This window comes from Corvus kubaryi, unplaced genomic scaffold, assembly GCF_017639235.1.
Source record: "Corvus kubaryi isolate FWS band 111438036 unplaced genomic scaffold, C.kubaryi_AGA036_p1.0 67, whole genome shotgun sequence".
In the NCBI taxonomy this organism is placed as follows: Eukaryota; Metazoa; Chordata; class Aves; order Passeriformes; family Corvidae; genus Corvus; species Corvus kubaryi.
The window spans coordinates 5,628,635-5,656,181 of record NW_024582055.1 but is presented as its reverse complement, the minus strand read 5'-3'; the positions used below and the strand labels follow the sequence as shown (position 1 = coordinate 5,656,181).

Sequence of the window (27,547 nt, the reverse complement as noted above, 5' to 3'; positions counted from 1 at the left end):
CATTCTTACAACACAGGTTTTTGAAATGGTGGAAATAGTATCTATAAGATAACTCAACCATGCTTTATCTCCAGAAAATTAGGTGCAAGTGAAGGGACCATAAACCAAGAAATTCAGCGCTACCAGCAGCTGGAGTCAGTGGCTGTGAATGACATCCGCAGGGACGTCCGCAAAAAGCTCCGTAGATCCAGCATGAGGGTGAGCAGGATTAAGCTACTTTGAGAATATTGTAGCACTTGTGTCCCAAAAAGCCTTTTACTTTGCTGGCACTCCCATGTGCAATAGCATTTTAGCTTGCCAGAGTTTTTCTCTGTGTTCTCAGTTGTTGCATTTCAATGTTGTTTCTGGTTTAGGCTGCCTCCTTGAAAGACAAGTGGGGTCTGAGCTACAAACCCAGCTACAGCCGATCTAAGAGCATTTCGGCATCAGGGAGGCCACCTCTGAAGAGAATGGACAGAACAAGGTGAGCTTCCGGGAATCTGGGATCTGTGATAGCAATAACAGCACATGGAATGGGGGAAATGCTGGACTTGGGCCTGAAGAGTCCTTTTACTACACGCAGCAGCTGTTTGTAGTGGAACTGGATAGGAGGAGATCATTTTGCGAGACAGGCATGTTCTAAAAAGCACTTTTCTCATTTTTTTGAAACCTCTGAGAAAATTCCACTTTTACAACAACTTGAGGTTTTCTATGGAATCCTGTTTTCAAAGCATACTGAAGAAATGTATATAAGGAAAAACGGCATAGTGTAATACTCTTGTTTTCTACACTTGATGTACAAACATCTACCTTTTGAAAGGGCTGTGTAATGAGACAAAGAAAGGGAGATGCTTTTTTGTGTGTGAGTAATTGCCCTGTGTGGTAGATTACAAATACCTTGTTTTTCTGTAATTTCTGCATGTTGGCTCAGGATTGAAAAGCTTCCATACAGAAATTAGCAGAGATATGTACATTAAAAGGAAGGAGGTGGAGAAGAAAAGAGAAAGAAGGTACACATGATTTGGCCAGTATTCTAAGTGCTTCAATTATGATTTAATATATTTCTCCATTACAAAGTGATAAGGATGACCTTATATTTGTGTAGTTAAATGTTTGCATGACCCTAAAATCTTGCAGTACAACTCAAGAATCTGTTTGGGTTTTGTTTTGCTTGCAGCTCTCGACTGGGAGACAGTGAAGACCTCCCAGATATCCGTGTAGATGCTGCATCTCCTGGGCCAAGAGTAACCTTCAACATACAGGATTCTGTAAGAATTACTTTATATGCCATACAATTGCATTCCCTGTGCCATTTGGTCACAAGTTCATGAGATTATTATATCCAGGCAAACCTTAATTATGTGTCTGCTTTTGTTAGTGTTTGACTCAATTACAGATGTGTTTTTGGAAGATAGACTTGTTTCGTTAGAAGACAGATGTATTTTGGTTTCTTAGCACAGAAATTAATTGAATCATGAGCGAAAAATATTTTTAAATGGTTTGATTTGGTTTTTAGGCTCACACAGTAGAGATTTTCTTGGGATTCTTGTCAGAGGTGTGGAAAAAAAATCACCTAGGTTTTTTTTGGTGTTTGAATCTATTTAGAGTTTTGGAAATGGGTATTAGTCAGTTTGGTATAGCTCTACAGGTTTATCCTTCTCAGTGTTGGAAATGGATTGTTGAATTGGTTTTGGGGTGGTTTTTTTTCTTTTTTTTTGCTGCTATGTTTTCTCATTTTCAAAATGTTGATTTTGCATGGCTGAGATTATTGTAATTGTTTTAATTTCTATATTTTTTTCATTTCTATTAAGTTGAATCAAACAGCTTTGGGGATTGCACAACAATCCAGCTGTCCAGGGGAAGGGTATTTTCAGGTATTTCTGAGCAGAAACAAGTATTCTTTTCCAGAGAACTAATTTATCTCATAGGGAGCTGCTTTTCAATATTTCCTCTCTTTTGCACTCAGCTAAACAGAATGTATATTGAGTTTGAAAATATTTAAATTAAGCAGAACAGTTGTTGATGACAACAATCAAAATACTTCTATACCCTTATGTAGACCTAAAACCTCTTGTAAAATGAATTATTGGGGTTTTGCTTAAATATCGAGCAAGGCTGATGTAAAGTGACCCAAGTCTAGCCTTGAAATGTGCTTTAGGGGATGATTTTAGTGTGTGTGCCTTCACCTGTTACATTGTGTTCCAATGTAACAGCAATCAACACCAGAACAAAATAATTACCAGGTGGGAGGACATCTTCTCACACTCTTATTTCTGTTGAAATTCTTACATTTAATGCGGAGTAAGACATTGTCAAATAATAGCAAGTAGGGAATGTTCCAAAATTTAATATCCTGAGAACTAACAGAGTTTTTTAATTGCTCTCAAAAACATATTTAGGGAACATAGTAGAGTATTTTTCTTAAAAAGAAATTAGCAGAGCAAACCCAAAACTCAAAACAAATCAGGAAAGCTACAACTAACAAAAAAAAAAACCGAAGTGAAGAGACAGTAATTTACTTTTTCTCCCTTCTAATTATTCTCATGCTCCCAGGAAATAAATTCCTGTTTCTGAGAGAATGGTGGAAATGACACCTGGGAATGTGCTTTGCACATTTCAGTATGTTTGCATTTAAAAGCTATTCTCCCTATTGTTGTTGTTATGTAGAAGCCCAGTTAGCTTAGGTTCCGTTGGCATAGCAAAATGCTATCAAACCCTTAAAGGTGTCAAATTTTGAATATTTTTTTAAAAATGTATTTTCCTGGTGTCATAATGTCAGTTGCTCAGCAGAGCTCTAATTTGAATTTGCAGACAACAACTGTGTAGCTTTACAGTAACACTGCATAGGAAGTGCTGGTGTTTAACACTTGTAGATACTTTTTGCAGGCATTTTAAGAATTTAATGTTGGAAAATTGCCTGTGTCATGATTTCTGTGAGAAACAGGAGGCTCCTTTAGGACATTTGGTTCCGTGCTCGGGCCAGGGTGCCCGGGGGCGGTGCCGTACATTCTGTGTAGTGCCCTGCATGCCCTCACTAACGCTCCCTGCAAGTCATGGGCACTTGGGCTGCCTTCTGTCCTTTTCTTTCAAAATAGTTGTTAAATTTAAATGAAATCTTTCCATTCCTTCTAAATTGGTAAGAGCATGATGAGTCTTTATCTAGCAGGCTGAGCTCAATCACTAGGCAATGGCGAACATCTCCCCACCAAGCTTTCATTCCCTTCTTTTTCATAATCCCTCTTGCAATTCCTTTACCTGCTCTCTCCTTGTTATGAGGAACTCGGAAGTAAGAGTTTCTCATAGCACTCTTGCTTCTTTATTTCCAGATCTATCTACTGCATTCTCGGTGGAAATCATACCTGTGGAAATTTACTATCTTTTTGTCTTTTCACAATCAGTTTCCAGAGGAGACAGAAATGGACCTTTTGTCCGTAACTATTGATGGTCCCTCCCATTACTCATCTACTAGTGAAGGCTCATGCTCGGTATTTGGTTCACCCAAAACTCCAGTAGGCTTCTCACCCGGCATTCCCTTCCAGCCTGAAGAAGGACGCCGGGATGACAGCTTATCCTCCAGCAGTGAGGACTCGGAGAAGGACGATGACCATGAAAGGGAGAGGACGTATTTTTATAGGAAACCACCGTAAGTAGCGGTCCTGAGGAACAACACAGAAATGAAGAAGATACCTCAATATATTTTCAGTACTTTCAAACTTGAAATACTGAATTTAAAGCCACAGAATCTGTTGCTGGTGAAGTACTGAATACAGTCAAGTGTGTGTGTGAAAGGCAGGGGAGGTTGTGTCCAGCACAGGTGACTGTGTGGGAAGAAGGGATCCTGATCGGAAAAGGAGGCAACTGTTAGAAATTTCAGGGCTTGGCAGAGAATGAAAGAACTTGGAAAGTGAGGTTTTTGAGGCACAGAACAGGAAGTAATAATGTGGGTATTTACAAATAAGAAATTTATTGTATAAATATTTGTGTTCCTTTTCTGATTGCGAATTTAAGAAAGGCTTAGTTTTTGTAATACTCTAGATTAAGAAATGTAATGTGTTAATGCAAGATGGGTCACTGTACTGCTGCATATCAGATAAGGCTTTTCCCCAACATGTTTTTATAAGTTTATACACTGAATGTGGACATAGTTTGGGAATGCCTTGTAGCCCCTGCTGAGGTAAATGTCCTGCTGATACCTGCCCCCCACCTGTGCCTGTGCAGGAGCACCTCTCGCAAGAAAGCCACGGGCTTTGCTGCTGTGCACCAGCTGTTCACCGAGCGCTGGCCAACAACACCCACCAACAGGAGTGTCACTGGCACCACCACGGAGAGAAACATTGACTTTGAGCTTGACATCAGGGTTGAAATTGATTGTGGGAAGTGTGTGTTGCACCCCACTATGCTCCAGCAAGAGCACGACGACATTAGTTTGCGAAGGTAAGAAACATGTGCATTAGTTCATTACCAGCACTTTATTTGTAGCAATTAGCACTGCTTAATAACAGAACCATAAGTTGCAATTGCTCTGGCCCAGTGTGACACAGGAAATTATTTTAATAACATGAGTAAATTCATTTTAGGAGCTATGATCGGAGTTCCAGAAGTTTGGATCAAGAGTCTCCTTCAAAAAAGAAGAAATTTCAAACTAATTATGCATCTACTACTCACTTACTTGCTGGCAAGAAAGTGCCATCATCTCTGCAGACAAAACCCAGTGATGTGGAAACAACAGTGTTCTATATTCCTGGAGTGGATGTAAAGGTAAAATGAAGGGATAATTCACAGGGAGGCAATGAATAGGTTTTCTCCTGAGCACCATCAAGCTGTACACTCCCTTGGTTTTTTAATCATTGTTTCTATATCCTAGCATGAAAGGGTCTCAACAGAAACGTCCTTGTATGTTATGATTTAAAAATCCTATGGAGTGAGAACAGGGAAAAATCTGTCACTGCTGAAGGAAAACTTCGTGCAATTCAGTTGAGGCAATGCCATAAATCACATGCTCCTCACCTGAAACAGCTTGGCTTCTCTAGTCTTTCGATGTGCAAGGACTATGTGTGTCCCTTTTCCAGTTTTCCAGGCTGTCTTCAGGAATAACAGTTATACCTCAGGTGCTGCCCGCTGCTTTTAGTCAAATTTAGGAATAACTAAACATTCTCTACAGCTTTTGTTATGTTCTGTGTTTTCAGTAATAGTGTATTGTGCATGTAGAGGAGGTGTGAACTCTTGGAATATCTTATTTTGATTTTTTAATGCTAATTTCTGTATGCCTGTGCTTAGTAGTGGAACAGTTCCACCCGACATTAAGACAAGAAAGAAGGCTGTGTGCACAGGTGGCACAGGATGCGTGTGATGTAACAGAGAGAGAAACAAGCTTTAGACATTGTTCCTAAATAATAAATTTCCTCCATTTCTCTGTTTCATTGACTTTTTTTTTTTAATATTTATTAATTTATCTGGTTTTTTTGTACTAAGTTTTCAGTTCTTAATATGTGTAGGACATGAATTGGAATGTAATGTATCTTACTGTGATGGTTTAGCCACACTTACAATGATATTTCTGTAAATAATGAGAAGAAATAAATTTTGGAGGGAAGGAGTGACACCAAATGGCTGTATAGAAATTGAGTTCTTTGTGTGAAGTAACTTGATCTTGCTTTGCTTTCCAGTTGCACTACAATTCCAAGACTCTAAAGACTGAATCGCCAAACACTTCTCGAGGATCCTCTCTGCCACGCACCCTTTCCAAAGAGTCCAAGCTGTATGGTATGAAAGATACTGCCACATCTCCTCCTCTATCTAGCACTATCCACAGCAAGACTAACACCTTACTTCCTCCCCAACCCCCACCCATCCCATCAGGTACTTATAGACAAACTTTCTGAACCTTTCATGGATATATTTTTCCTTGGTGTAATCTACTGCCTTTAGATCTGGCTGCACATTACCTGGAGCACTGTGTTTATCCAGTCTTGACTTTGCCTGCAGAAACCTGATCCCAGAAGCAAGGATGCAGTTCATAAAGCTGCATTTTTAGACATTGTTTGCCAAACCAATCTCAGTAATATTTCTGTTATAGTCACCATATCCCAGTGATGGGCTGTCACTGCCTTCTCCCAGTTTTCATTTAACAAAAGAATGTTGGAAAGCAAAATATAAATATCTCACCTGTTGCAGGCCCTAGAATAGCCATGATTTAGAGTAACGAGTTCTGATACAAATTTTGATTTGTCTCCAGTGATTCCCGTTTTCAAGCAGGAGGCTGTTGTTACCTCATGTCAGATCCAGACGCGTGTAGATTGCACCTCCAGTTTCTGAGACATTCACTCTTCTCTCCTTTGGCATTTGAATATTGCTTTAAACACAAAGCCAAAATTTTGTCAGAATTTGATCACCAGGCAAAATGAATCACTGAAAGTTCTGCTTGTGGGTTTTGTCTTACAAAATCACCGGAGATGCTGGGAGAGAACAGTGAAATGGGGACACCTTCCTCAATTCTCCATGCTGTTGAACCATTAGCTCTTACTCCTTTAGGTGGCCATCCTCTTTATGCTTACCGAATGTCGTGTAGTGGTTTATGCTACTTCTCTTCACTTTTGTTCTCTACTTTGCTATCTTCTTTCTAATCTTTGCCTTTGAATTCTTACCACATCATGTGCAGGTACTGAGGCTTGCTGGTTTTATGTCTGTAAGCTCTGCATTTGGTGTGGAAATTGCACTTGTATGATAACATAAATGCCTCCCAGACTAGATATAGGCTTGTAATTGCTTTATTTCTTTATGAATTGTATTTCTATAAGTATTTATTAGTCCTGAATGGTTTTGAAACACATTTATTGTCATTTATGCTACGTTTTTTAATAGTACTTTTCCTCTGGAAATCATTCCTCTGGAATGGAGACCAACTTGTTGTATCACCTTTGGTTTCCAGTAAAAGTAAGATAGGACAATGTAGTCAGAGACACGAGGCAGAATAGTTTGCACAGAATGAAAATTCAGTGCTTGCTTTTTTTTTTTTTTTAGCAAATAAAGGATTTTTAATCTCATAGTAGTTAATTTTTTATATTTTTCTTGGAGCATTTTAAATTCATATCACCGTTTATGTATATTCATTCAAATAGCTTTATTTCATAGAGACAGTAATTGAGCTGGTACTAATATCTTCTCTGCATATTTATGTTTTGGTGAGCATGGATTCAAGATTCCTCTTTGACAGATTTAGAAAACAGTAATCCTTTTATTTGTTTATACTCTGGCTAGTTCCAAGCTTTCAAAAATGCTAGTTTAGAATGTTCAGTTATTCCTTGCATAAATACGAAAGGACTTGCCATTTAAAGTTTTAATTTTTTTAATGTATTTTCTGCATTTAAACTGACATTTTTTCCAGACTCGTGCATTTATTTTTCCTAATTCCACTTTCATTTCCAGTCAGCTGCGGTTACTTTGCACTGGGTATTTGGAGAAGAACTCTGTGTGTTTGCTTTCAGTGCTATTTTCTAAAAAGTGAGGTGGTGACAATGACAACAGAGTGCTTGGTCAAGACCATGAAGAATGGAATTACTGCAGTTAAACATTACAAACTAATGGTTGTTTTTGGAGTTTATAAGTGTAAACTTAACGACTTAATTTTCTCTAGCAGACCTGATCTATGTCTCTTCAGATGATGGAGAAAATTAGAGGGCACAGCTTGATAAGTTTTGAAGTGTCTTCTTACGTTCAGCAGTTACTGCTCAGTGGTATTACCTTAGACAAATGTATCTTTTCAATGTTGCAGCCAAAGGGAAAGGGAGTGGTGGAGTCAAAACCGCTAAACTCTACGCGTGGGTTGCACTCCAGTCACTGCCAGAGGAGATGGTGATCAGCCCCTGCCTCCTGGACTTCCTGGAGAAAGCCCTTGAAACCATTCCCATCACACCCATTGAAAGGAATTACACAGGTCAGTTGCATAATTCTATTCTGGCACTCTGTGCTTTTTATGGTATTGAGCTGCTTTTCCCTTCAAATTCCACTTTCTAATGAGTTCTTGTACTTGTTCAAAGCTGTTAGTTCCCAGGATGAAGACATGGGACAGTTTGATATACAAGATCCCTTGGAAGAGTCCACAACATCCTTAGTGTCATCTTCAACGTCAGCATATTCCTCCTTCCCTGTGGATGTGGTGGTTTATGTACGAGTCCAGGTGAGGTTTTAACTCAACATTCAGAGTAGTAACTTACTTTAGTCACTGTCTTTTAAACAATCAATGCTTCTAAGTGGTTTTTGAAAAATAAAACTCTTTTCAAGTGTTCCTTCTGAATGCTTTATTTTTGTCCTGCCTGTCAGCCCTCTCAAATCAAGTTCAGCTGCTTGCCGGTATCCAGAGTCGAATGTATGCTGAAGTTGCCTTCCCTGGACCTTGTTTTCTCTTCTAACCGAGGAGAACTGGAAACTTTAGGCACCACATACCCATCAGAAAGTGTGTCCATTGGTGGCAGTACTTCACAGAGTGGCTCAAAGAATTCAGCTAGTAAATCTGGAGCACCAGGTAATATGTGTGTGCATGTTGATTCTATACACAGAATATTAAACTATATTGCTGCTAGAGGGCATAATTTGAAGTGCATTTGGTCTGTTTAATACTGCTGTTAGCATCAAGTATTATTTCATGTTTGAAAATGCTTTCAAAATCTGATTTTTGCCCAAAACAATGACTCCAGGTTCATCACCTGGCCTTGGCAGTCCCCTCGGCAGGACGAGGCACAGCAGCAGTCAGTCAGATCTGACAACTTCCAGCAGCAGCTCTTCAGGCCTGAGCTTTACTGCCTGCATGTCCGACTTCTCCCTTTACGTCTTCCATCCCTACGGAGCTGGAAAACAAAAATCAGCTGTTACTGTGCTAACCCCTGGATCCGGAGCCTTGGGTACGGAACAAGTTTTTGTTTGCTTCTATGAACATTATTCAAGTGTGGCACAGTTTTCTGAACTGTAGATTTGAAAGGATTTTGAAGATGAAAATGTTTCCTTCCTGCTTCTAGGGAATGTGGACGAGGAGCCAACTTCGGTCACTGGCCGGAAGGATTCCTTGAGCATCAACCTGGAGTTTGTGAAAGTCAGCCTGTCACGGATCAGGCGTTCAGGAGGCTCCTCCTTTTTTGAGAGTCAGTCTGCGAGCAAAGCTACCAGCAAGATAGATACCACATTGATCAACATATCTGGTAAATGCTGCTTTCATTTTAATCCCAGCTAATTAGAGAACTGCTGTTCCAGAGATGGACTTTACTCTTGGCAGCTTTTTGGATTTTTAAAAGATCTATGTACTTTTTTTTTGCCCCTGAACATGGGATCCTGACTTACTGGGCAAACAGCAGGAATGGTTGTGATTAATCTGCCATTAAAATCCTCCCATGAGGAGTCTGAGGCGCATCCAACACAGGCAGGACTCAACATAATCTGTATTCTTGGGTTCCATCTTGCCTTTATTTGTATCTAATGTTTGGACTTGGAGAAATGGCAACACCTCAGGAAAACTTATTTTTTCATGACAGCAGAGACGATACTACTAGGTGAAGGAGAATTTGACTTGGTTACCAAAACCTGTTATTCCTGGGAATTTACAACTGTGTGGATGTGCTTTTTCTTTTTCAGCTGTCTGTGACATAGGATCTGCTTCTTTCAAATACGACATGCGCCGCCTCAGTGAGATCCTGGCCTTTCCCAGGGCTTGGTATAGGAGAAGCATTGCTAGAAGGCTTTTCCTGGGTGATCAGACAATAAATCTTCCAGGTAGGAGACTGCTTCTTATCACAAAACAACTTGTTATACAAAGGGTTACAGTAGGAATTTTATAAGCATTTATTACCCGAAACTTATTACATGTATTATGATTTGCTCCACATGCAGTCACTCAAAGAAGTTTAATAGAAAATCCTAGAAGGAAGAAGTGACAAATTGCTGAAGTAGGTCATTGAATAATTTAAACAGCATCTTCCAAGACCAGGTTGGATGTGGCCCTGAGCAACCCAATCTAATAAATGGCACCCCTGTCCATGGCAGGGTTGGAACCACGTGATACTTAAAGTCCCTTCCCAAACCATTCTATAGTTCTATGATATATTAGTGAGAACAGTAGAAAACTTTTAGTTATGTTAAATGAAATACATTTGGACACTCTCCCAATACTTCTTGGTATACGGGAGGATATGGTTAGACACGAATGAAACAGTTTTTCTGTGTTTCCTGTGCCACTTTTTCTCCAGTAGCATCGGGCCCTGGAACACCAGATTCAATTGAAGGGGTGAGCCAGCATCTTTCTCCTGAATCCTCCAGGAAAGCATACTGTAGGACGTGGGAGCAGCCCTGCCAATCTGCTTCCTTTACTCACATGGCACAGTCACCCAATGTTTTCAGTGAGCACAGTGCCAGCAGCAGTATGTCACCTGGGACAGCATCTCACAGCCTCAAGTCTCCAGCTGTCACAAGATCCAGGAGCGTGTCTGATTCCTCAGTGCCTCAGAGAGGTGAGTAGATAATGACTTTTTAATTTTTTTTCTAAAGTATTTCCATCAGTTGTATGAAAGAAATATGTCATTACTGCTTTGAAAATACTCTTTTCCACAGTGCCTGGCACTGGAGAGTCAATGGCTTAGAGAAGGGAAAATGTCTGAAATGGATGAATGAAAGTTGTCAGCATATTTTCCATAAAATTGCACTATCTGTGTGTGTATAGCGAGTCAATTTCTATGACAGCTAAAGCAATGCATATTGTAAATCTTCTAGTTCTCACTTGTCTTCTCTCATGGTTTGTGCTCTTTAAATATTGTGCTTGTCAGTCCTTTTGTAATATTCACAATAGATATATTCTGCCAGTTTTTCCTAGCATGTGGAATAATTTAAATTTCTGTGGGTTTTTTTTGTTTGTCTGTTTAGATACTCTTTCAAAAACATCAACTCCATTTAATAAGTCAAATAAAGCTGGAAGCCAGCAAGGAACACCATGGGAAACACTGGTTGTGTTTGCTATGAACCTAAAACAATTAAATGTTCAAATGAATATGAGCAATGTAATGGGCAATACCACGTAAGTATAAAACAAGATCAATCATGTTTTAACAAGTGGTGGTGGTTTGGGGGCAAAACCCCATTTTTTTTCCACACAGACTGTTAATAGCCTGTCGTCTTTTAGCTTTAAAATTCTACCTTTTTCAGTTTTGAACTGAGAATTCCCTCATGAATACTGTAGTTGCTTAATCCTGAAGTCACATATGCCTAAACCACATTATTTGCTTCTTTCCAATTCAGTTTCTCTTTCGACAGCCTGGAAAGTTGTTGTCTGTTTTCACCTCTGTTCTAGGTGGACCACCAGCGGTTTGAAAAGTCAGGGCCGTCTGTCTGTGGGAAGTAGCAGAGATCGGGAAATCAGCATGTCTGTGGGCTTGGGAAGATCCCAGCTGGACTCCAGAGGGGGAGTTGTTGGAGGTACCATAGATGTTAACACCCTGGAGATGGTGGGTAAGTTGGAAAGCCTCCTGCTGTTAGCATGTGCTCCAGTCAATAAAGGCGATATCACTGGAAAAACTGATTTTCATCTCTTTAATTCTGTAATTCTATATTGATTTGATTCTATTTCAGCTCATATTTCTGAACACCCAAACCAACAGCCCAATCATAAAATTGAAATTACTATGGGTTCTACTGAAGCACGTGTTGACTATATGGGATCCAGTATCCTAATGGGAATCTTCAGTAATGCTGATCTCAAACTGCAGGACGAATGGAAAATTAATCTGTATAATAATCTGGATTCGAGCATGACGGATAAAAGGTAATATTTCCTGTGTTTAAAATGTATGATGTTGGATAATGTCAAATGTCATCTGTCCAAAATTGCTAACCAGAAATGTAAGTGTCTGCTGGAATGCAAGGGGCTCATTGTTGGGTTGTAGGTTTTTTTAAAATTGTCGGTAGGAAGTATATTGACTGCTAATTTTCTTGCTATTTTTAATATCTAGTGAGATATTTGTCCATGGGGACTTGAAATGGGATATCTTCCAAGTGATGATTTCAAGGTCGACTACGCCAGACCTGATAAAAATAGGAATGAAACTCCAGGAGTTCTTCACTCAGCAGTTTGATACAAGCAAGCGAGCTCTGTCCACCTGGGGGCCTGTTCCTTATCTCCCTCCCAAGACAATGGCAAACAACTTAGAGAGAAGCTCACACGAGCAATGTAAGTGCTACCAAAAAATAATATAATTCCCAATTAGGATGTTTTAATTGCAAAAATTACCTGTGAGACAGTGTCAATGAAATAGATAAGAAAATATCACTCATAATTCCATCTTTTACTAAAAATATAAATAGGGCAGCAATCTTGTTCTGTATCTTGCCTGAAGTTGTTGTTCCTGTTTGCTCTGCAGTGTTGGATGCGGCCCATCATCGCCACTGGCCAGGAGTTCTGAAGGTGGTATCTGGGTGCCACATATCCCTGTTCCAGATGCCACTGCCAGAAGATGGGATGCAATTTGGAGGATCCATGAGCCTGCATGGGAACCATATGACCCTGGCTTGTTTTCATGGACCTAATTTCCGCTCAAAATCATGGGCCTTATTTCACCTTGAAGAACCCAATATTGCATTTTGGACAGAAGCTCAGAAAGTTTTGGAAGATGGTAATTTAACCTAGTTCTGTAAATTTCTTTAAATTCGTTTTTAAGAATGTATTATCACGTAAGAAGAAATCAAAGTTATTTTCTTTGTCTGAATCAAGGTTGTTTCCCAAAAATATATCACTTACCTAACAAAAATCTGTTCCCTCCATATCTTTACCACAATTTGCTTTATCTGTGGAATAATGCAAAGTACATTTTCAAATATACTGGATCTGTCTTATGATAATAAGCCTACCAAGTGGATTGTCTGGCTTTTTAATTGTGTGTGTGTGTGTTTGTGTAGTCCTTTCTAGCTGTAGGATGAATTTCAATGATCTCATTGCTTATATTTGTCTTAATATTGAGAAGTTTTATTGTCTGTAGCTACTGAGGATTTAATTTCTCTGTTGTTTGTAAGCTTTATACCAGGTTTTATTCCACTGGCACACTAACTATTCATGTTAAATACCTGTAGGAAAATGAGAGAAAATTCCACTACCCTCACTAAGCTGCTTTTACTTTTTTTTTTTCCTCTCCCCCCCCACACTGCCCACACCTTCAATGCAGGTACCAACGAACACTCCACGTACATTGTCCAAACCCTGGACTTTCATTTGGGCCACAACACCATGGTCACCAAGCCCTGTGGAGCCCTGGAAAGCCCCATGGCCACAATCACAAAGATAACCCGGCGCCGCCACGAAAATCCTCCCCATGGAGTTGCCAGCGTGAAGGAGTGGTTCAATTATGTGACAGCCACGAGGAATGAAGGTTAGTCAGGTTCATTCAGTTTGGGGATTGGTCTGCTTGCACATGGAGCTGTTGAAAAGCTGCTAAATCTCAAGGGTATAAACAACAAATTTGATTGACCTTTTTGAGCCATGCTTTTGGGAGCAGAGTAAAAAATACAATCTTCTCAATAATCACGCACCAGCAGTTTTACAAGTGACTCTTCTTAACTTTTTTTGCCTTGTCACAATTTAACATCTCCCATTGTTCCTGTAGAGCTGAACCTGCTTCGGAATGTTGATGCCAACAACCCAGAGAGCAGCACAACAGTGAAAAGCTCAAGTTTGTTAAGTGGCTTCAGGGGTGGCTCCAGTTACAACCATGAAACTGAAACCATCTTTGCATTGCCAAGGATGCAGCTGGATTTTAAATCTATTCATGTTCAAGAGCCCCAGGAACCATCATTACAAGGTGCAGTAAAACATAATATGTTTTTTTCTTGGTCAAAAACTATTTCTCACAAATTAGGAGTTAAAGGGAAAGGTACTGTGCTGATAAAAGGATTTAATCTGAGAGTTGCTCAGATCTGCAAGAAGAGATAAGAGATTTTTTAATAAAGTGTAGAGTGAAGATCTAGTGTAGAAACTGGTCACTGTAGAAACCACTAAGAGAAATTAGTATGAGCATTTCAGCTAGGTTGGCTGTTTTCAGGGGTTGGTTTTCTTCTGTTTGTTAAAATGTTAAAGAGGAGGGCCATTCTGAAAAAGGGAGTATGAGATAGGAGCCTAAATTTTATGCTTTCATTTTCAAAATGGTGTCTTCAGACTGCAGTTAGAACTGGTGGGAAATAAAACTTCTCAAGGTTTAAGTAATTGATTTAGATATTTATCTTGGCTGAGCTGGGGTTTTATTCCATACCTGCTCTTGGAAAAAAACTGATAGTTAATTCAACCTGTTGGGTTTTCCTTGTTATTTTAAGAGCCAAGCAAGCAAAATATGCTATCAGCGTCTCTTACTGTCTAAAATCCTACACTGATAGCATAGCACAAGCTGGTGATACTGCTCTAAGTTGATTTTCCACATAGAAGATGGTCAAGGTTTGTTACCTGGTCATATGTCTTTATTTTCAATATCTTTTCTAAAATACCAGAGGTGACTCTGATGGGAAAACTGTTCAAAAAGTGCTAAACACAAATGTTAACTGTGGTACTTCCTCTCAAGAGTTGCTGGTTCAATGAAAGAAATACTATTTTCAAATGACTTGCATTCAAATTCTATGTACTTTTTACATGCACTGTATGTACCTGTAAGTGTATTGATACTATTTTTATCTGACTGTAGATACAAGTGTTAAACCAAAGGTGGAATGCAGTGTAGTAACTGAATTTACAGACCACATCTGTGTGACTATGGATGCTGAACTGATCATGTTTCTGCATGACTTGGTGTCTGCTTATCTAAAAGAAAAAGAAAAAGGTGAGTTGTTGTTCATGAAGTAACATTTGTCTGACAATCTGCAGTTGTCAGATTATTTGACAATAAATATACTCCCAGTCATAATCATGCTCCTATTCTGGTGCCTGGTGTTTAACTTTCTCTTCGTAAGACGGTATAGGCAGATGAAAACTGGTTTAGGAAGCTTTATTATTGTTACTTTCATCAGTGGAGTCCTTTCAAGACATGCATTTTTCTGATTTCAGAATGATTTACTTTTCTACCTCAGTATATCAGTTGAAGTATTCAAATTTGGCATGTTCATTCTTAAGCAATATGTGGTCTTTTGCAGAAAATCTGTAAAACTGAGGTGGTTCTCTTCTTGTTGAGACTTGGGCTTTTGTTTTATTTAAATTATGTACAAAAAGAATCCAAGTGAGCTGCTCATGACTGACTGGTGTTTTTCCTCTCTCCCCTTTGCAGCAATTTTTCCTCCTCGCATTTTGGCTGCTCGTCCAGGGCAGAAGAGCTCTGTTGGTGTCCTTGAGGACAGCTCCACTGACAAAGAGGCAGAGGAAAGCATTACCTACACTACAGTTGACTGGAGGGAATTTATGTGCAATACTTGGCATTTGGAACCCACGCTCAGGTAAGAAGCACCTTTGGCTGCAGTCTCTTTGGCTGTGCATTAACTTCTAGATTAGAATTTATGCAGATTAAAGGCATCGTTGGAGGCTCTTCAAAATTAGGATACGGTAAACTTAAACTCATTAATTTCACTCTGTCCTACAACAGCTTGCCATTTTCATCTTCCAGTTTTCCATTCTTAGCATTTCAGTTTTAGTTTTTAAACACTCACCTTAAAATTAAAAATGCAGGATCTACTCAACGCCATATGGCTGTTTAAACTTAGCACAAAATAAAGTGTGTATGGCAGCAATTCACTATTTTCTGTGTGTAATCATTGAAACTGAGAAAAGTCAGTGTGAGTTTGGGTTTTTTTTTTTAACCTCTGCTTACACTGCTGGAGGACCTGAGTGTTCATTCATATATCAAAACAACACATCCATCCAGGCATAACAGATCTCAACACTTGGCATTTTGTGCCAGCAATAAATCAATTTAAACATGATCTGCAGGCAGCCCAGTAAGGTTTTTCACCTCCTTAAACATCCTCTTCCTTTGAGAGGATGTTCCATTGAACATCTTGAGCTTCTCTGTCTAAATTAGGTTCAAAACAATGCCTGTTAGATTTAAGCAACACTGGGGAAAATGGATTTTTGTATATACAAATGTCTGTTTGCTATATTTATGTTTGAGACTGAGTCTTCTGTTTATTGTTTTTTTAGATTAATATCCTGGACTGGGAGAAAAATTGATCCCGTTGGTGTTGACTACATCCTTCAAAAGCTGGGCTTTCACCATGCACGGACTACTATCCCTAAGTGGCTGCAGCGTGGTGTCATGGATCCTTTGGACAAAGTTTTGTCAGTCCTTATAAAGAAACTTGGTACTGCACTACAGGATGAAAAAGAAAAGAAAGGAAAAGACAAAGAAGAATATTAAAAGTACAGTGTGACAACCCTAACTCCATTTGATTTTATCAAAGTATTTTATTATATTTTAAGAACTTAAATATGGTTTAAAGAGAAACCTAACAGCTTTTTGCTACTCTATTTAAAACTTACATTGTGAGTAACTGTTTACTGTGGTACTTGATACCATTCTGTATTTGAAGTTATTGCATGATGATGATGATGACCAATGTATTCTGTGAAGGAATATCTGGAACACTGTAAATCTGCTCCTCAGTGTCCATTTTATGATGTGCAATATGATCCTGCATCTTTACAATACTTGCAGATTAACTGTGAATTTTCTTAAAATTTTATTTGCCATAACACAAACCCCTTGTTGATGTGACCAGTAATTGATTTGTCAATGTAGACCTGTGTAAATTATATATATATATATAACTTATGAAACTGTGATTGCCTTAGTGCTAAAAATCATGAACTTTATTACACTTGTAATAAAATTTAACTACTGTACAGGGCCTTTATTTTTTTGTATTAATCAAAGTAGTTGAACAACAAGAAGAGAGTGTTTTAAGTGTAACTTTGCAAGGTGTCATTTAAGTGAGGTAAAGCCCAGAGGCCGGGCGCCAGGAGCTCGGGAAGCGCGCCCCAACCACAAGCGGGGACGCGGCGCTTTCGCTGGCATCAGGGGAGCGGCTGCTCCCGGTCCGTGACGGCTGTGGCGGCTTCGGGTGCCGCCCTTGCCCGGCAGGAGCGGCCTGGGAAGGCTAACAGGGGGCCGGGAAGGCGAGCAGCTGCCTGGGAAGCGCTCTTGGAGCCGAGCAGGCAGCACAGGGGCAAAGCCGGGTCGCGCCCCGCTGCTCCTCCCTCAGCCACAGCTGCGGCTTCGCGCCTCGGCCGCGCCCCGTTGGCGGGGCGTGCCTCTCCCTCATGAAATGGCGGGAAGGGCTGTGAGGGGCCGCCCCTGGCTGTGAAGGCCCGGCGGGCAGAGAGGGCGCTCGGAGTCCATCGCCTCAGGGCGGCTGGCACCTCCCCGGCACCTCCACCCTTGCGTGGCCTCAGGCGGGCAGTCAGCGCTGAGAGACCGTCTACAGCAGGACGAGGCTAGCAGATGCAGGTACCAAACCCTTCAACTCCATTGCCAGCTTATCCTGGAAACTTGGGAAGGAGCAGCTTTGTTGCTTTAGTTCGCCTCACTCCCTCAAGAGAGGCTGGAGGAGTTGGTGTGTCCTTCGAGAGGGTGGCAAGGCGAGCGGCAGAGCCTCGTTACGCGTGAGGGAAGGTGGTTTAACAAAAGAGAGAAGGGGCCACCCTGCTGGGAAGGACATCGGGTCTGGGTTCTACCCCAGCCTGGGCGAGTTGTTCCTGGTGTTGTTGTGAAACAGCTTGACCAGGAGAACTGCGGGGTGTTTGGCAGGGTGTCTTTACTACTCGCAGCGTTAGTGTTAAGCTTCCTGAGGTCGGTCGAAAATGGCGAGCAGCAGTGACTGGTTTGAGGGTGCAACGATGCTCACCTCCCACGCCGCGCCTGAGAAGATTTTACCACCCGAGGTTCTCAGACATCGAATTTCAAAGGATCTCTCCGAGCCTGTGATTGCCAAGCTGAATCCTCCACCTGGTATGGGGTGCAGTGAACCGGGGGTGATGAAAAATCCAGGTATAGTTTCCAGTTTATACAGTGGGGATTAGCTGTTAAAGCTATTGAAAAGTAACTTTGCAAGCCTCTGCTACTCTTTCTTATCACTGTATTTTCTTAAGTGCCTTCTTTAGCATCTCTTGATGCATGAACTTGTTTTTCTTTTAAAGTCTTTTTGTGCTGGAAGTTTGTTAGCCGTTTGTTGTGGGGTGGCATATGTAGTCTGCAGCATTACGTAATTATAACTTAAACTTTAAAAGTACTGTAGATTGACAAAATACAGAATATATTCTGCTGCATGAATTTTCATAAATAACATTGTGAAGGGTTCTAACTGCAGTTCCAGATGTCCCAGGTTGTATTTTGAATTCTGTCACTTTGAGTAATTGTACTGGGATAAAGGTACCTGTTACGATACTTACAAACAAGGATTTTAGTTCTTGGCTGGAAAGTGCTTGTGCCTGTGTATATCATACCCCTGAAGCTGATGATTTTATCCGTTTAGTGGTTGCTGAAACTTTATTATAGTGTCTTACAACAGGGAGTCCCACTGCTGCATAGTTTTGTGGGGAAAAATCACAGGTTCCACTGCTTGGTATCTGCCATCAGCGTCTTTGATTTGATTGTTGATTTGCAAGAGAGGGGAGGGGAATGTATGTTGTATTTTTTGTAATACTTGTCTATATTTACTACAAGTAAAAGCTTTGATATTTTTAAGTAGGACGCGTGCACAATTTTGGAATTGCTGTTGTTGTTAACATAGGGTTGAGCACAAAGCAGTCACGCGTTGCAGCGAATTTTGTTTTGGTGTCTTTAGAGGCATCTAAAAAGCATTTATTGTAAGCAGATTTTCAGAGAGTGTGTTCAGTTCTCTCCTTAATTCTGTTTAAGGACCTTTCCTTTTCAAAGGAGTAGACACCACCACATTTTCAGCCCTTCCCTCACAGGAAGACCTGGATTTGATTGAAAGATACAAACAGGGAGTAATAAACTCACTATCTGCCTTGCATCTGTTTGCCAAAATACACCACCTGCAGCTTGAATTGAAAGAAACGAGTGTGGCAGGTAAATACTTCTGTTCCTAGATAAAGTAGTATTTGCTTGGCCTTAAGATGATCTGAGTTGCTGCAGTTAGTATTTGGTACAGCTGAACTTTTTTTACTGCTGATTGCACTACCCCCCACACACGTTGGGTTTTGGCTGTCCTTTTATTGCTTCCACAGCTGTTTCTCATCATGAAGTGCCACAGAAATAGATCAGGTGAATTGTGTGTAATTATGGCTGTTACCAGAACTTAGTGAAAACTGCATGAAGCAACAGCCACCAAAATTCTTGAGGAGGTGGAGGATGAGAGTTGTACTTTGCCAAAATTGTCTTTTTGTTTTGTATTTGTTCTAGGACTTAGTATAAGGACATAAAGCTATGGATAGAGTACCTTAAAATAATTTCACTGATTGTGTCTGCTTTTTTCTTCTCCTTTAAAGGTGGTGTCATAAGGCCTTATTTTGCCTTTTGTGCTGTGATAAATGGTGTGTGCTACAGCACTGGGCTGGGAAAGAACAAGAAGGAATCTAAATTAAATGCAGCTAAACTGGCTCTTGCTGAGCTACTTAACTTGGAGAATACAGGGGCAAAGTCTTCTGAAGATTCAGGTAAATATTGTAGCAACACCTAATTAGAACTTGAAATGCTTGGTTTAACAGTGTCCTATGCAAAATATCAGTGGTTTTATTAAATGCTGCAGTATCAGGGCCTCTGCCAGGTTTTTTAGATCCTTTGGGCAAATCTGTACTTTGGTTCTGAAACCGTTTTTTATTTTTGTCATTTTTGTATTGAGTTGCAGCAACTGATGCCAGGAATATTGAAGGAATTAATTTGTTCTTGTTGCACTTGGTTTGCTGCTCACTAGGTACAGCAACATGAAGTACGTCTCAAGTGGGTTTGAATTTTTACAATTAAAAGGGTTCCCCGCTGAGTTACTGCTTTCAACAGAATTCAGTTGCTGTAGTATTTTATTTTCTTTTGAGTTTTGCTGTCTGAATAGTTCTAAGCTTACAAGGACCTTCAGAATCAGAAAAGAAAATTGTTAGAGAATTAGAAAGTTTGACTTGTTGGAAACAGTGCGAGACTTATGTTTAGGAATTAGTAATGTCCGTCCCACTTTAAAGTGTTGTTAAATTCTTAGATTTTCCCTGTGTGCCTGCTGAGCTCCGACCTCCAGCAAACTCTGCTTGTGTTTCAAGGACTGGTAAGGAATAGTCTTGTTTTTCCTCTGTTGATTCAAATTGCCCAGAAAATAGGGGTTTTTTAAAATTCTTCTTTTAATACATTTAGTAATCTCTCTGTTGTTACTATTATTTTAAACATCTTTGCAGAAGGCTGGAAGAACTAGAATCACAAGGTCGGTTCTGGACACAACTTCAGTAAATTGCTTGAATTTCTATGCCCAGTTCAGGTGATAGAGATAGAAACAATGTTCTGTGTCCTTACTTGAACTAGTGTTCAGTAGGTGATCAAGCGTGGTCCATATCCTGTTGTTACTATAGTGAACGATAAAAGCATCAAGTGTTTAGGCATTCTTGAGCTTCTTTCAAACCTTCAAATCTTCAGAATCCCAAAAGTATGGGTGGTTGTGCTTTTAACGTGTGTTCAGGTTTATAATTTGGCAAGTTGCTCATGTCTTTTTTTCCCCCTACCTGCAAATGTGTGTCTTGCTGGCTGCTGTTGTTTCATTTAGGAGGAGAGCATATCTATCAAAAACTCTCACAAACACTTGAAGAAGTGTTTAACCGCCTGACTACCGAACACCCCGAGTACCAAAGCTGTGGCAGTTCCCTGGCTGCCTTCATCATTGAAAAGGGCAAGTCTGGTTTGATTGTGAGTTTTGGGGAGTGAGAGCCTGTTCCCACAGAGCACTGAGAGTGTGGGGGCAGCTTGGTGGGCAGCAACCAGAACCTACCACCCTCTGTGTTTTTAGGTGGGCATCATGAAGTGGTAGCTCTGGGGACAGGAGAATGCAACTACAGCCGGCGCTTTGAGTCCTGTGGAAGGCTCTTGCATGACAGCCATGCCATTGTCACTGCCAGGCGTTCCCTGCTCAGGTGGGAATGTCTCTGCAGATAGTTCCCTTGCAGCCAGTTTGTCTTAGTTTTACTTCTGCACTTGCATTTTATAGTTACATGAACTAATAAATAATATATAATAATACAAATATATACCTGGATGAGGTATATATTACATAAAATATACAATGTTATTGTAATTAATTTTTCTTTCAGGTATTTATATAGGCATCTTTTGCTGTTCTATAGCAAAAATGCAGGCAAGGCAGAGAGATCCATATTTTGCACAGCACCAGGCTCAAAGCTGCTTACCCTAAAGCAGAATATAACCCTCTCTCTCTACATGAACCAGCTTCCAAAAGGAACTGCTCAGTTAAAGTCAGAGCTGTAAGTACCACGGTATTTCCAGAGATAGAGAGGAAGACTAACTTGTGTCTTCTTTTGGGAATGTTAATGTACAGGGTAGTAGTGATAAATATGAGATACAGCTCAATATGATGATACAAAAAACTTCGGTATGGATTATAGGATGAGCTTTTGTTTATTCCAGACAATAACCTGTTAACCCCCCTTCCCAAGACACTATTAAAATTCTAATAAACCATGAATTTAACTGCTGAACAAGTGGATGTGATGACTTAATGTCATCCTTTGCGCCGCAAGATTGAAGTATAAAGAGCCTTGAATTGAAACAAAACTCTGCTTTGACTTCTTAGCCCTGTGTAGCTAAGGGGAAAAACTGTTTTCCTTCAGACAAACCACTGGTTTGTCTCTCTTATGCATTACATCCTCTTGTTTAAATATTTTGGAGAATCACAGTGTAAGTTACGTTTTAAAGGAGACTTTAAGAACCTTTCCGCTCTTTTTTCACAAGTAACTTCTGTTAGAGGGTGAGTAGACACAAAGTGGCAGCTCGTTTGCAGCTGGTCTTTTTAATGTGCGCAGGAGTGGTAGCTAAGATTAGACTGAGTAGCTATTTCCTATTTAAATACTGTTTTCAGTGTTCTAGGCACTTGAGCAGCTCACTCTGGTGTTTCTAAGAATTACAAACATTGAAGATAATACAAGGCCCACATCTACTGATTATTTTTTTCTGAGAAGCAGCATTAGATAGCACTTAACTGTCATCTCTGATCAGAGTGCTTTCTCATTGAAATCCGTTCTCTTGTCCTGCCCGCAGGCATCTTGGTCCCCAGTCTCTATCTGGTTATGAAGCCAGTGAAGAACTGTGTCTGCATGTTGCCCTAGAAGGCAGGATTTACCTGGCTGTTTGCTGTCCCCGCAAGACTGTCAGAGTGAGCAGCATGTCAGCTGCTGACAAACTGGCAAAGTGGGAGGTGGTTGGTCTTCAGGGAGCCTTGCTGAGCCACTTCATCAAACCCATGTACATCAGCAACATTCTTGTGGGTATGTTTAGTGCAAATTGCGGTGGGGGGGTTGTGTGTTTTCATGTTCCAGTTTGATTGCCTTTTATAAAACATGAACTAAACCACAAGTTCTTTAAAGAAATACAGCATTGTTCCTTGAGCTCCAGTGGACCAAAGTATATTTATTTAGTAGCCAGTCAGAAATGCTGCTGGATGTGGAGTAATGTGGGCCAACTCTTCAGCATATTTTGTAATCTGGAATACCAAAGTTCTGTTTTAGTGGTGTCTTCTGCAGGGAACATAAAGGGTTGGTGAAAAACAATGGTTCAGAAAAAGAAGGCATCCAATGAAAAGAATGATGTCTCTGGAGGAGAAAGTGGGAAATCATTTCTGTTCTGCTAAGTGAATGTTGCACTGGTCTACCGATCTTTCCAAACATTAATTTTATGTGAAGGAATTACTATAATACAATTTCTAAGAATGCAGAAGCATCTGCATGCTTAACTTTGGGGTTTTTTTAATTTGATGTACTTCTGTGTGACTGATCTTGTCCTGTTTACTAGGAAATGGAAGTTGTAAGGATACAAAAGGACTGGATGTAACCATAAAGCAGCGTCTTAATGATGAACTTGTATCAAAGCTTCCCATGCCTTACCTGGTCAACAGATCTCATATTTACTTGGTGAAAGCTGCACTGCCAGTCCAAAAGGATTTAAACCAGTGGTCGCTTAGTTTGAATTGGACATTGTCAGATGCATCCCTGGAGGTTGTGGATGGATTAAGTGGGAAAACCACTGAAAGGTCAGCATTTATCTTCATTTTGTTGGAAATGATGAGTTTGTGCTGGTTCATTGGAGTATTCAGTTTTTAAGCTATAAGAGAGATTCTGTCCTGTGCTAGCTGAATGCATCCTGTGATTAGGTGTGGTTTTAGAGACCTTGTAACTTCACAGTGAGATACCAGGATACCAAACAAAACAGTTCTCTGAGTGGAGGTGTCTCTAGTCCCGTTGTCTGTAGTAGCGAAAACGTTTTAGCTTTCACAATGCATAAAGCTTAATTAGGATTCTAATTGAGATGGACTGTAATTGAGGTGAATTCCAGCTTGATCAAATCCACAAAGTCTTAGGAGGGAGGGCAAAACCCCTGTAACGATGAAAGCAGTCTCCCTGTGGTGTGCTTGTTCCTGAGTTCTGTCCCTGTTTCCCTGCTCCCGCTGCAGCTCCCCATTCCGCAGCGGCACCTGCCTGGCCAGTCGCCTGTGCAAGGCCGCCATGTTCAGCCGCTTCAGTATGCTCGCCAGGGAAGCTGGACGGGATGATTTGCTGCAGTTTGCAACATACCATGAGGCAAAGGTAAGCTGACTCAGGGAGGGGGAGCGGGAATAAGGAGTCTCTTAGTGGCTACTCTCAAACCTGGTTTGATACCCAGGGGTGATTTTCTGTTTTGATGACGAGTTCACCTGAACAGCTTGTATAAAGTAAGCATCTTTCTTTTTTTCCTTCTGTCAAAACATGGAAGAGAGAATTTTTTAAATGATTCAGAAACTACTTTAGTGAAATTTAAAGCTTGCTAATTGACTATTCATGTGTTCAGATTTGCACTGAATGATAATTACTGTTCGTTTTCTTTATAAAGGTATTACTAGAATTGAAAACACTGAAAAACACAGAACATTCAGAGCAATTTTCTTTTCCCAATAAATGCCCAAAAGGAGTATGTTTTTAGAGTCTAAAACTTCCTCTCGTTGTCAGCAGCTGAGGGAACTGTAAGATTTATGGTATCATTTTTACAGTGTTTGTGTTTATGCTTATTACATGTTAGTGGTAAAGAACACGCATCTCTGTAACCATCATTCTTGAGATATTTCAAGGTCTGCCTTTTTTCTTTTTTTAGATTAAATCTCAGTTGTACCAAGAAGCTAAAAGCTTGCTGCAGAGCTACTTAGAGGAGCACAGATATGGATCATGGATTGTGAAGTCTCCACATATTGACCAATTCAGTGACTGATGGAGGTGGATTGGATGTGAAGTCTGTTTGAATGATGTTTCAGTAAATATAGTTCTGATTAGTAAAATATTCAACTTTAAGTTCATAGTCATAGGAAGAAAACAATTCCAGAACTGCTTCTTGCTAGTTTAAATGCAGTTAGTAAACCATGTGTAACAGTTCAGTCTTTTCCCAAAATTAGTGTTTCTTCTTAGGGTGGGTGTGTCCAACATGTTTGTAAATCTTTGTTCTGCTCTGCCACCCCAGTGCCACCTCATTTCAGCTCCCTTACCCCCACTCCTACAAATCCCCACCTCATGGAATGAAAATGTTTTTTTTCCTGATAGTTTCAGGATTTCTGCATGTTGATTTCTGCTTTTTCCTGCCTTTTTCATAACTTCAGAAAAGAAAAAATATCAGTAAAAGCTGGCTTTCTTACCCAAAAAAAGCATACACACAAGAGTCTTTCAGAAACAAAAATTGGCAATCTGTGCTGTATCTGTAGGCATCCATCCTTTGCTAAGAGTGTTGTTTCGTGTGGATTTGCCAAGTGGCTTGTAGTTTATGTTGTTCTAGAAGAGTTAAATAGTAATTAGTGTACTTACAAATGTGCAACCTGGAATGAACCTGGCTGTCACAAAACTCACCTGTTTTGTGACAATTGCTGTGTTTGATAGTGGGTTTAAAGCATTATACGGGTGTCAAAGCTGTAAATAAGAAAATAATGCAATGTACTACAGCAGTCACCATAAACAAGGTTTTTTCAGCTTTTGTGGGCTGCATCAAACCCCATCAATGTTAATGCTTGTGGATGAGTTGGACTCCTGCACCCACAGATGACTTCATCACTGCACTGACAAGGCCTTGCGAAGTTGTCCGCGTACACAGTAACCGGGAAAATAGTGCCTGTCACAAGGGAATTTGCTTCCTTGTAATTCTGGTAAGAACATGGTAGCATTGGGAGGGTGTTGTTAAGGTGCCAGGGTTGGAGTTGGTGTGATGCTGTGAAACACTGGTGTGTTCAAGCTAGACAATACACCTGGATTATGTTCCTTGATTTCTGTAAATCATGCAAGGGTGGGAAGTTATGCAGTGTTCTTACACATCAGGAATAGCGAGTGTAGTGCTGTAGTCATGTTTTGCCTTATTAGTGTTCCTCCTCCTGCTATTTTTTTTCCTTAATCTGTTTTTCTAACTAGTATGTGGAGTCTTCTGTGGAGATGATCTTAATGCTGATTTACAAGTTGTTGAAACTCGCTGACTTGTTGCTACTTGTTCTTCGACCTTTTTTTGGCTTACCTGCTCTCTTGTTTTCTGTTACTTCAACTTGGGAGGTTGTGTGGTGGTTGTTGGTTTTTTGTAGCATGTGCTACACAAACTGCTTGTTCCATGTAATGTTTTCTTACTAAGAATGCTTGGGAATGGCCATCGTATTCCAGGCTAGAGCACGGTGTTGCCTTTTTGTAGGAGCGTTAAAAGTTCAATAAATGTCCTTGACAATGTCTTAGCTGTACCTGCATTCATACACATGCTGGAAAGTGATACACATGTCAAGTCTGACATACCCACAGCATACCACTCATGTGTTTGCATTCTGTACAATTCTGGACTGTTTTTCTTTATGGACTTAGACCTTTGCTGAGGTGTCAGCACCAAGGTGTTTCTTGTAGTTAACCCAGAAGCCTTAAACATGTACAAGTATTGAGATTCTTTTGTGTACTTCAGCCATTTTATTAATTGAACAGTGAACTGAAATTTCTATGAAACTTAGGTGCTGCCTTAGGAGGAGAGAGGTTTGTTAGTGAAAAGGATGTGTTGTCCTGGACACGATCACTGTGTCCGTGAGAAATGACTTGGATGACACCAGTGTAGATCCAGTTCTTGTATCCAGGTTGTTCTTCAATTATGTAACAGCATATGCAGCATGCACTCAGCTAGTAAATGGAAGCATGGAGGGGTTGCATCCAGGTTTTTCCTTGGCTACTTCAGTAATTTCAAAGCATACAATCCTACAGACCTGAGTGAGGCAAGAGTGCTGCAGCTCCAGAGCTGAGGCTGAAGCTGTATTCCCAACAGGTACGATTAACAAACTGTGTGGGCACAGAGCAGGTGTGGATCATACAGATGTGGCACAGAGCAGACAGAGGCATGGGAGCAGCAGCAGCAGCCTGTGGCTGAGCTCAGCCTCTCCCCTCCCTGCTTGAGAAGAAGTGAGCTCCAGGGGGAAGAATGAATGTACACATGGATATGGAGAAGGGTGGGGTGTTGTGTAGGGGTGTTCTTTCCACTTCCAGCAGCTCTACCTGACTCACACATGCAGAGTGACACACAGTGACATTTAGGAATGGTACTTCCCAATTCTGTGCCTGCACTGAGACTTTCCACATGCTGCTCTCTCTCACTTGGCTGTTTCCCCCTTCTCACCTCCCTTCTGCAGTGGGATGGAGAGAATTGGGAGGCAGAAAGGCAAAGGTCATGGGGTTGAGATAAAAACAAATCACTGGAAGCAGCAATGGTTCGTATGGGGAAAAAAAACTCCCAATAATAGACAATAGTGGACAGCTCCCTCCACCATTTTCTCAACCAGAAGGAACTCCCCCCTGGGACAGTGTCCCTTTCCTCTATCCCTGGTAATGGTGTGAGATGATACAGAATGACCTCTGTGGCTTGGCCATGCCCTCTCCTGGATACTGCAAAAACTTAACCCTGTCCTGACTGGGACCAGAACATTATTCATCCTTCCTACATACGAGCACAGGTATCATTCCACAGTCAATGGCTCTTCTTCCACAATGTTGGTTGAGTTCCTTTGGTCCATCACTGTGGGTCTATCCATCCTAGATGTACACACAATGCATATGATACTACACAATCCAGTATTACAGACTGTTCTCACCCAAAAATCAAATCCCCTTGAGCTACACATCGTGTTTCCCCATCTCTCTGCATTACCCACCAAGTGCCCCTGGGTTTTTGGGCAAAAAGAATCCCACAGATGGTTTTGCCACTGCTTGAGGCTGGACTAATAATAATGTCACACATTGTATCATGTCATGCCCCATGTCAGACTTCATACTCTCAGATGTCAGATGCATGTCACATAAATGTCACATGCCAAATATGTATACGCCCATGTCATGTCACATGTGTGTCATGTCATACATCTTAATTTCATACTAGAGCTGCACAAT

General features: G+C 40.6%; 2 protein-coding genes across 13 annotated transcripts in view; both read left to right on the top strand.

Annotated features, from left to right (window-relative positions):
• KIAA1109 (KIAA1109 ortholog) overlaps positions 1–16,816 on the top strand; it is an 88,908-nt gene extending 72,092 nt beyond the window's left edge. For 4 of the 11 annotated variants that reach the window (XM_042048587.1, XM_042048583.1, XM_042048584.1 and 1 more), the window contains 25 exons: positions 75–198; positions 354–463; positions 1,157–1,247; positions 1,791–1,853; positions 3,378–3,622; positions 4,198–4,413; positions 4,557–4,737; positions 5,646–5,838; positions 7,751–7,912; positions 8,016–8,155; positions 8,299–8,500; positions 8,673–8,876; positions 8,991–9,170; positions 9,601–9,738; positions 10,212–10,472; positions 10,882–11,032; positions 11,306–11,463; positions 11,584–11,776; positions 11,964–12,181; positions 12,372–12,623; positions 13,170–13,373; positions 13,608–13,802; positions 14,673–14,807; positions 15,249–15,414; positions 16,115–16,816. In XM_042048587.1, coding sequence (XP_041904521.1) covers positions 75–198; positions 354–463; positions 1,157–1,247; positions 1,791–1,853; positions 3,378–3,622; positions 4,198–4,413; positions 4,557–4,737; positions 5,646–5,838; positions 7,751–7,912; positions 8,016–8,155; positions 8,299–8,500; positions 8,673–8,876; positions 8,991–9,170; positions 9,601–9,738; positions 10,212–10,472; positions 10,882–11,032; positions 11,306–11,463; positions 11,584–11,776; positions 11,964–12,181; positions 12,372–12,623; positions 13,170–13,373; positions 13,608–13,802; positions 14,673–14,807; positions 15,249–15,414; positions 16,115–16,331 — 4,399 coding nt within the window. In that variant the 3' untranslated portion in view covers positions 16,332–16,816. The remainder of the gene's footprint in view (positions 1–74; positions 199–353; positions 464–1,156; positions 1,248–1,790; positions 1,854–3,377; positions 3,623–4,197; positions 4,414–4,556; positions 4,738–5,645; positions 5,839–7,750; positions 7,913–8,015; positions 8,156–8,298; positions 8,501–8,672; positions 8,877–8,990; positions 9,171–9,600; positions 9,739–10,211; positions 10,473–10,881; positions 11,033–11,305; positions 11,464–11,583; positions 11,777–11,963; positions 12,182–12,371; positions 12,624–13,169; positions 13,374–13,607; positions 13,803–14,672; positions 14,808–15,248; positions 15,415–16,114) is intronic. The other 7 variants (XM_042048582.1, XM_042048592.1, XM_042048589.1 and 4 more) reach the window with 6 other exon arrangements.
• Positions 16,817–16,986: 170 nt separating this feature from the next.
• ADAD1 (adenosine deaminase domain containing 1) lies at positions 16,987–25,858 on the top strand. 2 transcript variants are annotated; one of them, XM_042048594.1, is made up of 12 exons: positions 16,987–17,420; positions 17,741–17,960; positions 18,831–19,004; positions 19,424–19,591; positions 20,125–20,187; positions 20,677–20,799; positions 20,917–21,040; positions 21,251–21,388; positions 22,182–22,408; positions 22,932–23,169; positions 23,590–23,722; positions 24,264–25,858. In XM_042048594.1, the coding sequence occupies exons 2-12, from the start codon at positions 17,774–17,776 to the stop codon at positions 24,375–24,377; spliced, it is 1,689 nt and encodes a 562-aa protein (XP_041904528.1). In that variant the 5' UTR covers positions 16,987–17,420; positions 17,741–17,773; the 3' UTR covers positions 24,378–25,858. The 2 variants fall into 2 exon arrangements, with proteins under 2 accessions (XP_041904528.1, XP_041904527.1); XM_042048593.1 differs by having other exon boundaries at positions 16,988–17,420; positions 21,218–21,388.
• Positions 25,859–27,547: the final 1,689 nt, after the last annotated feature.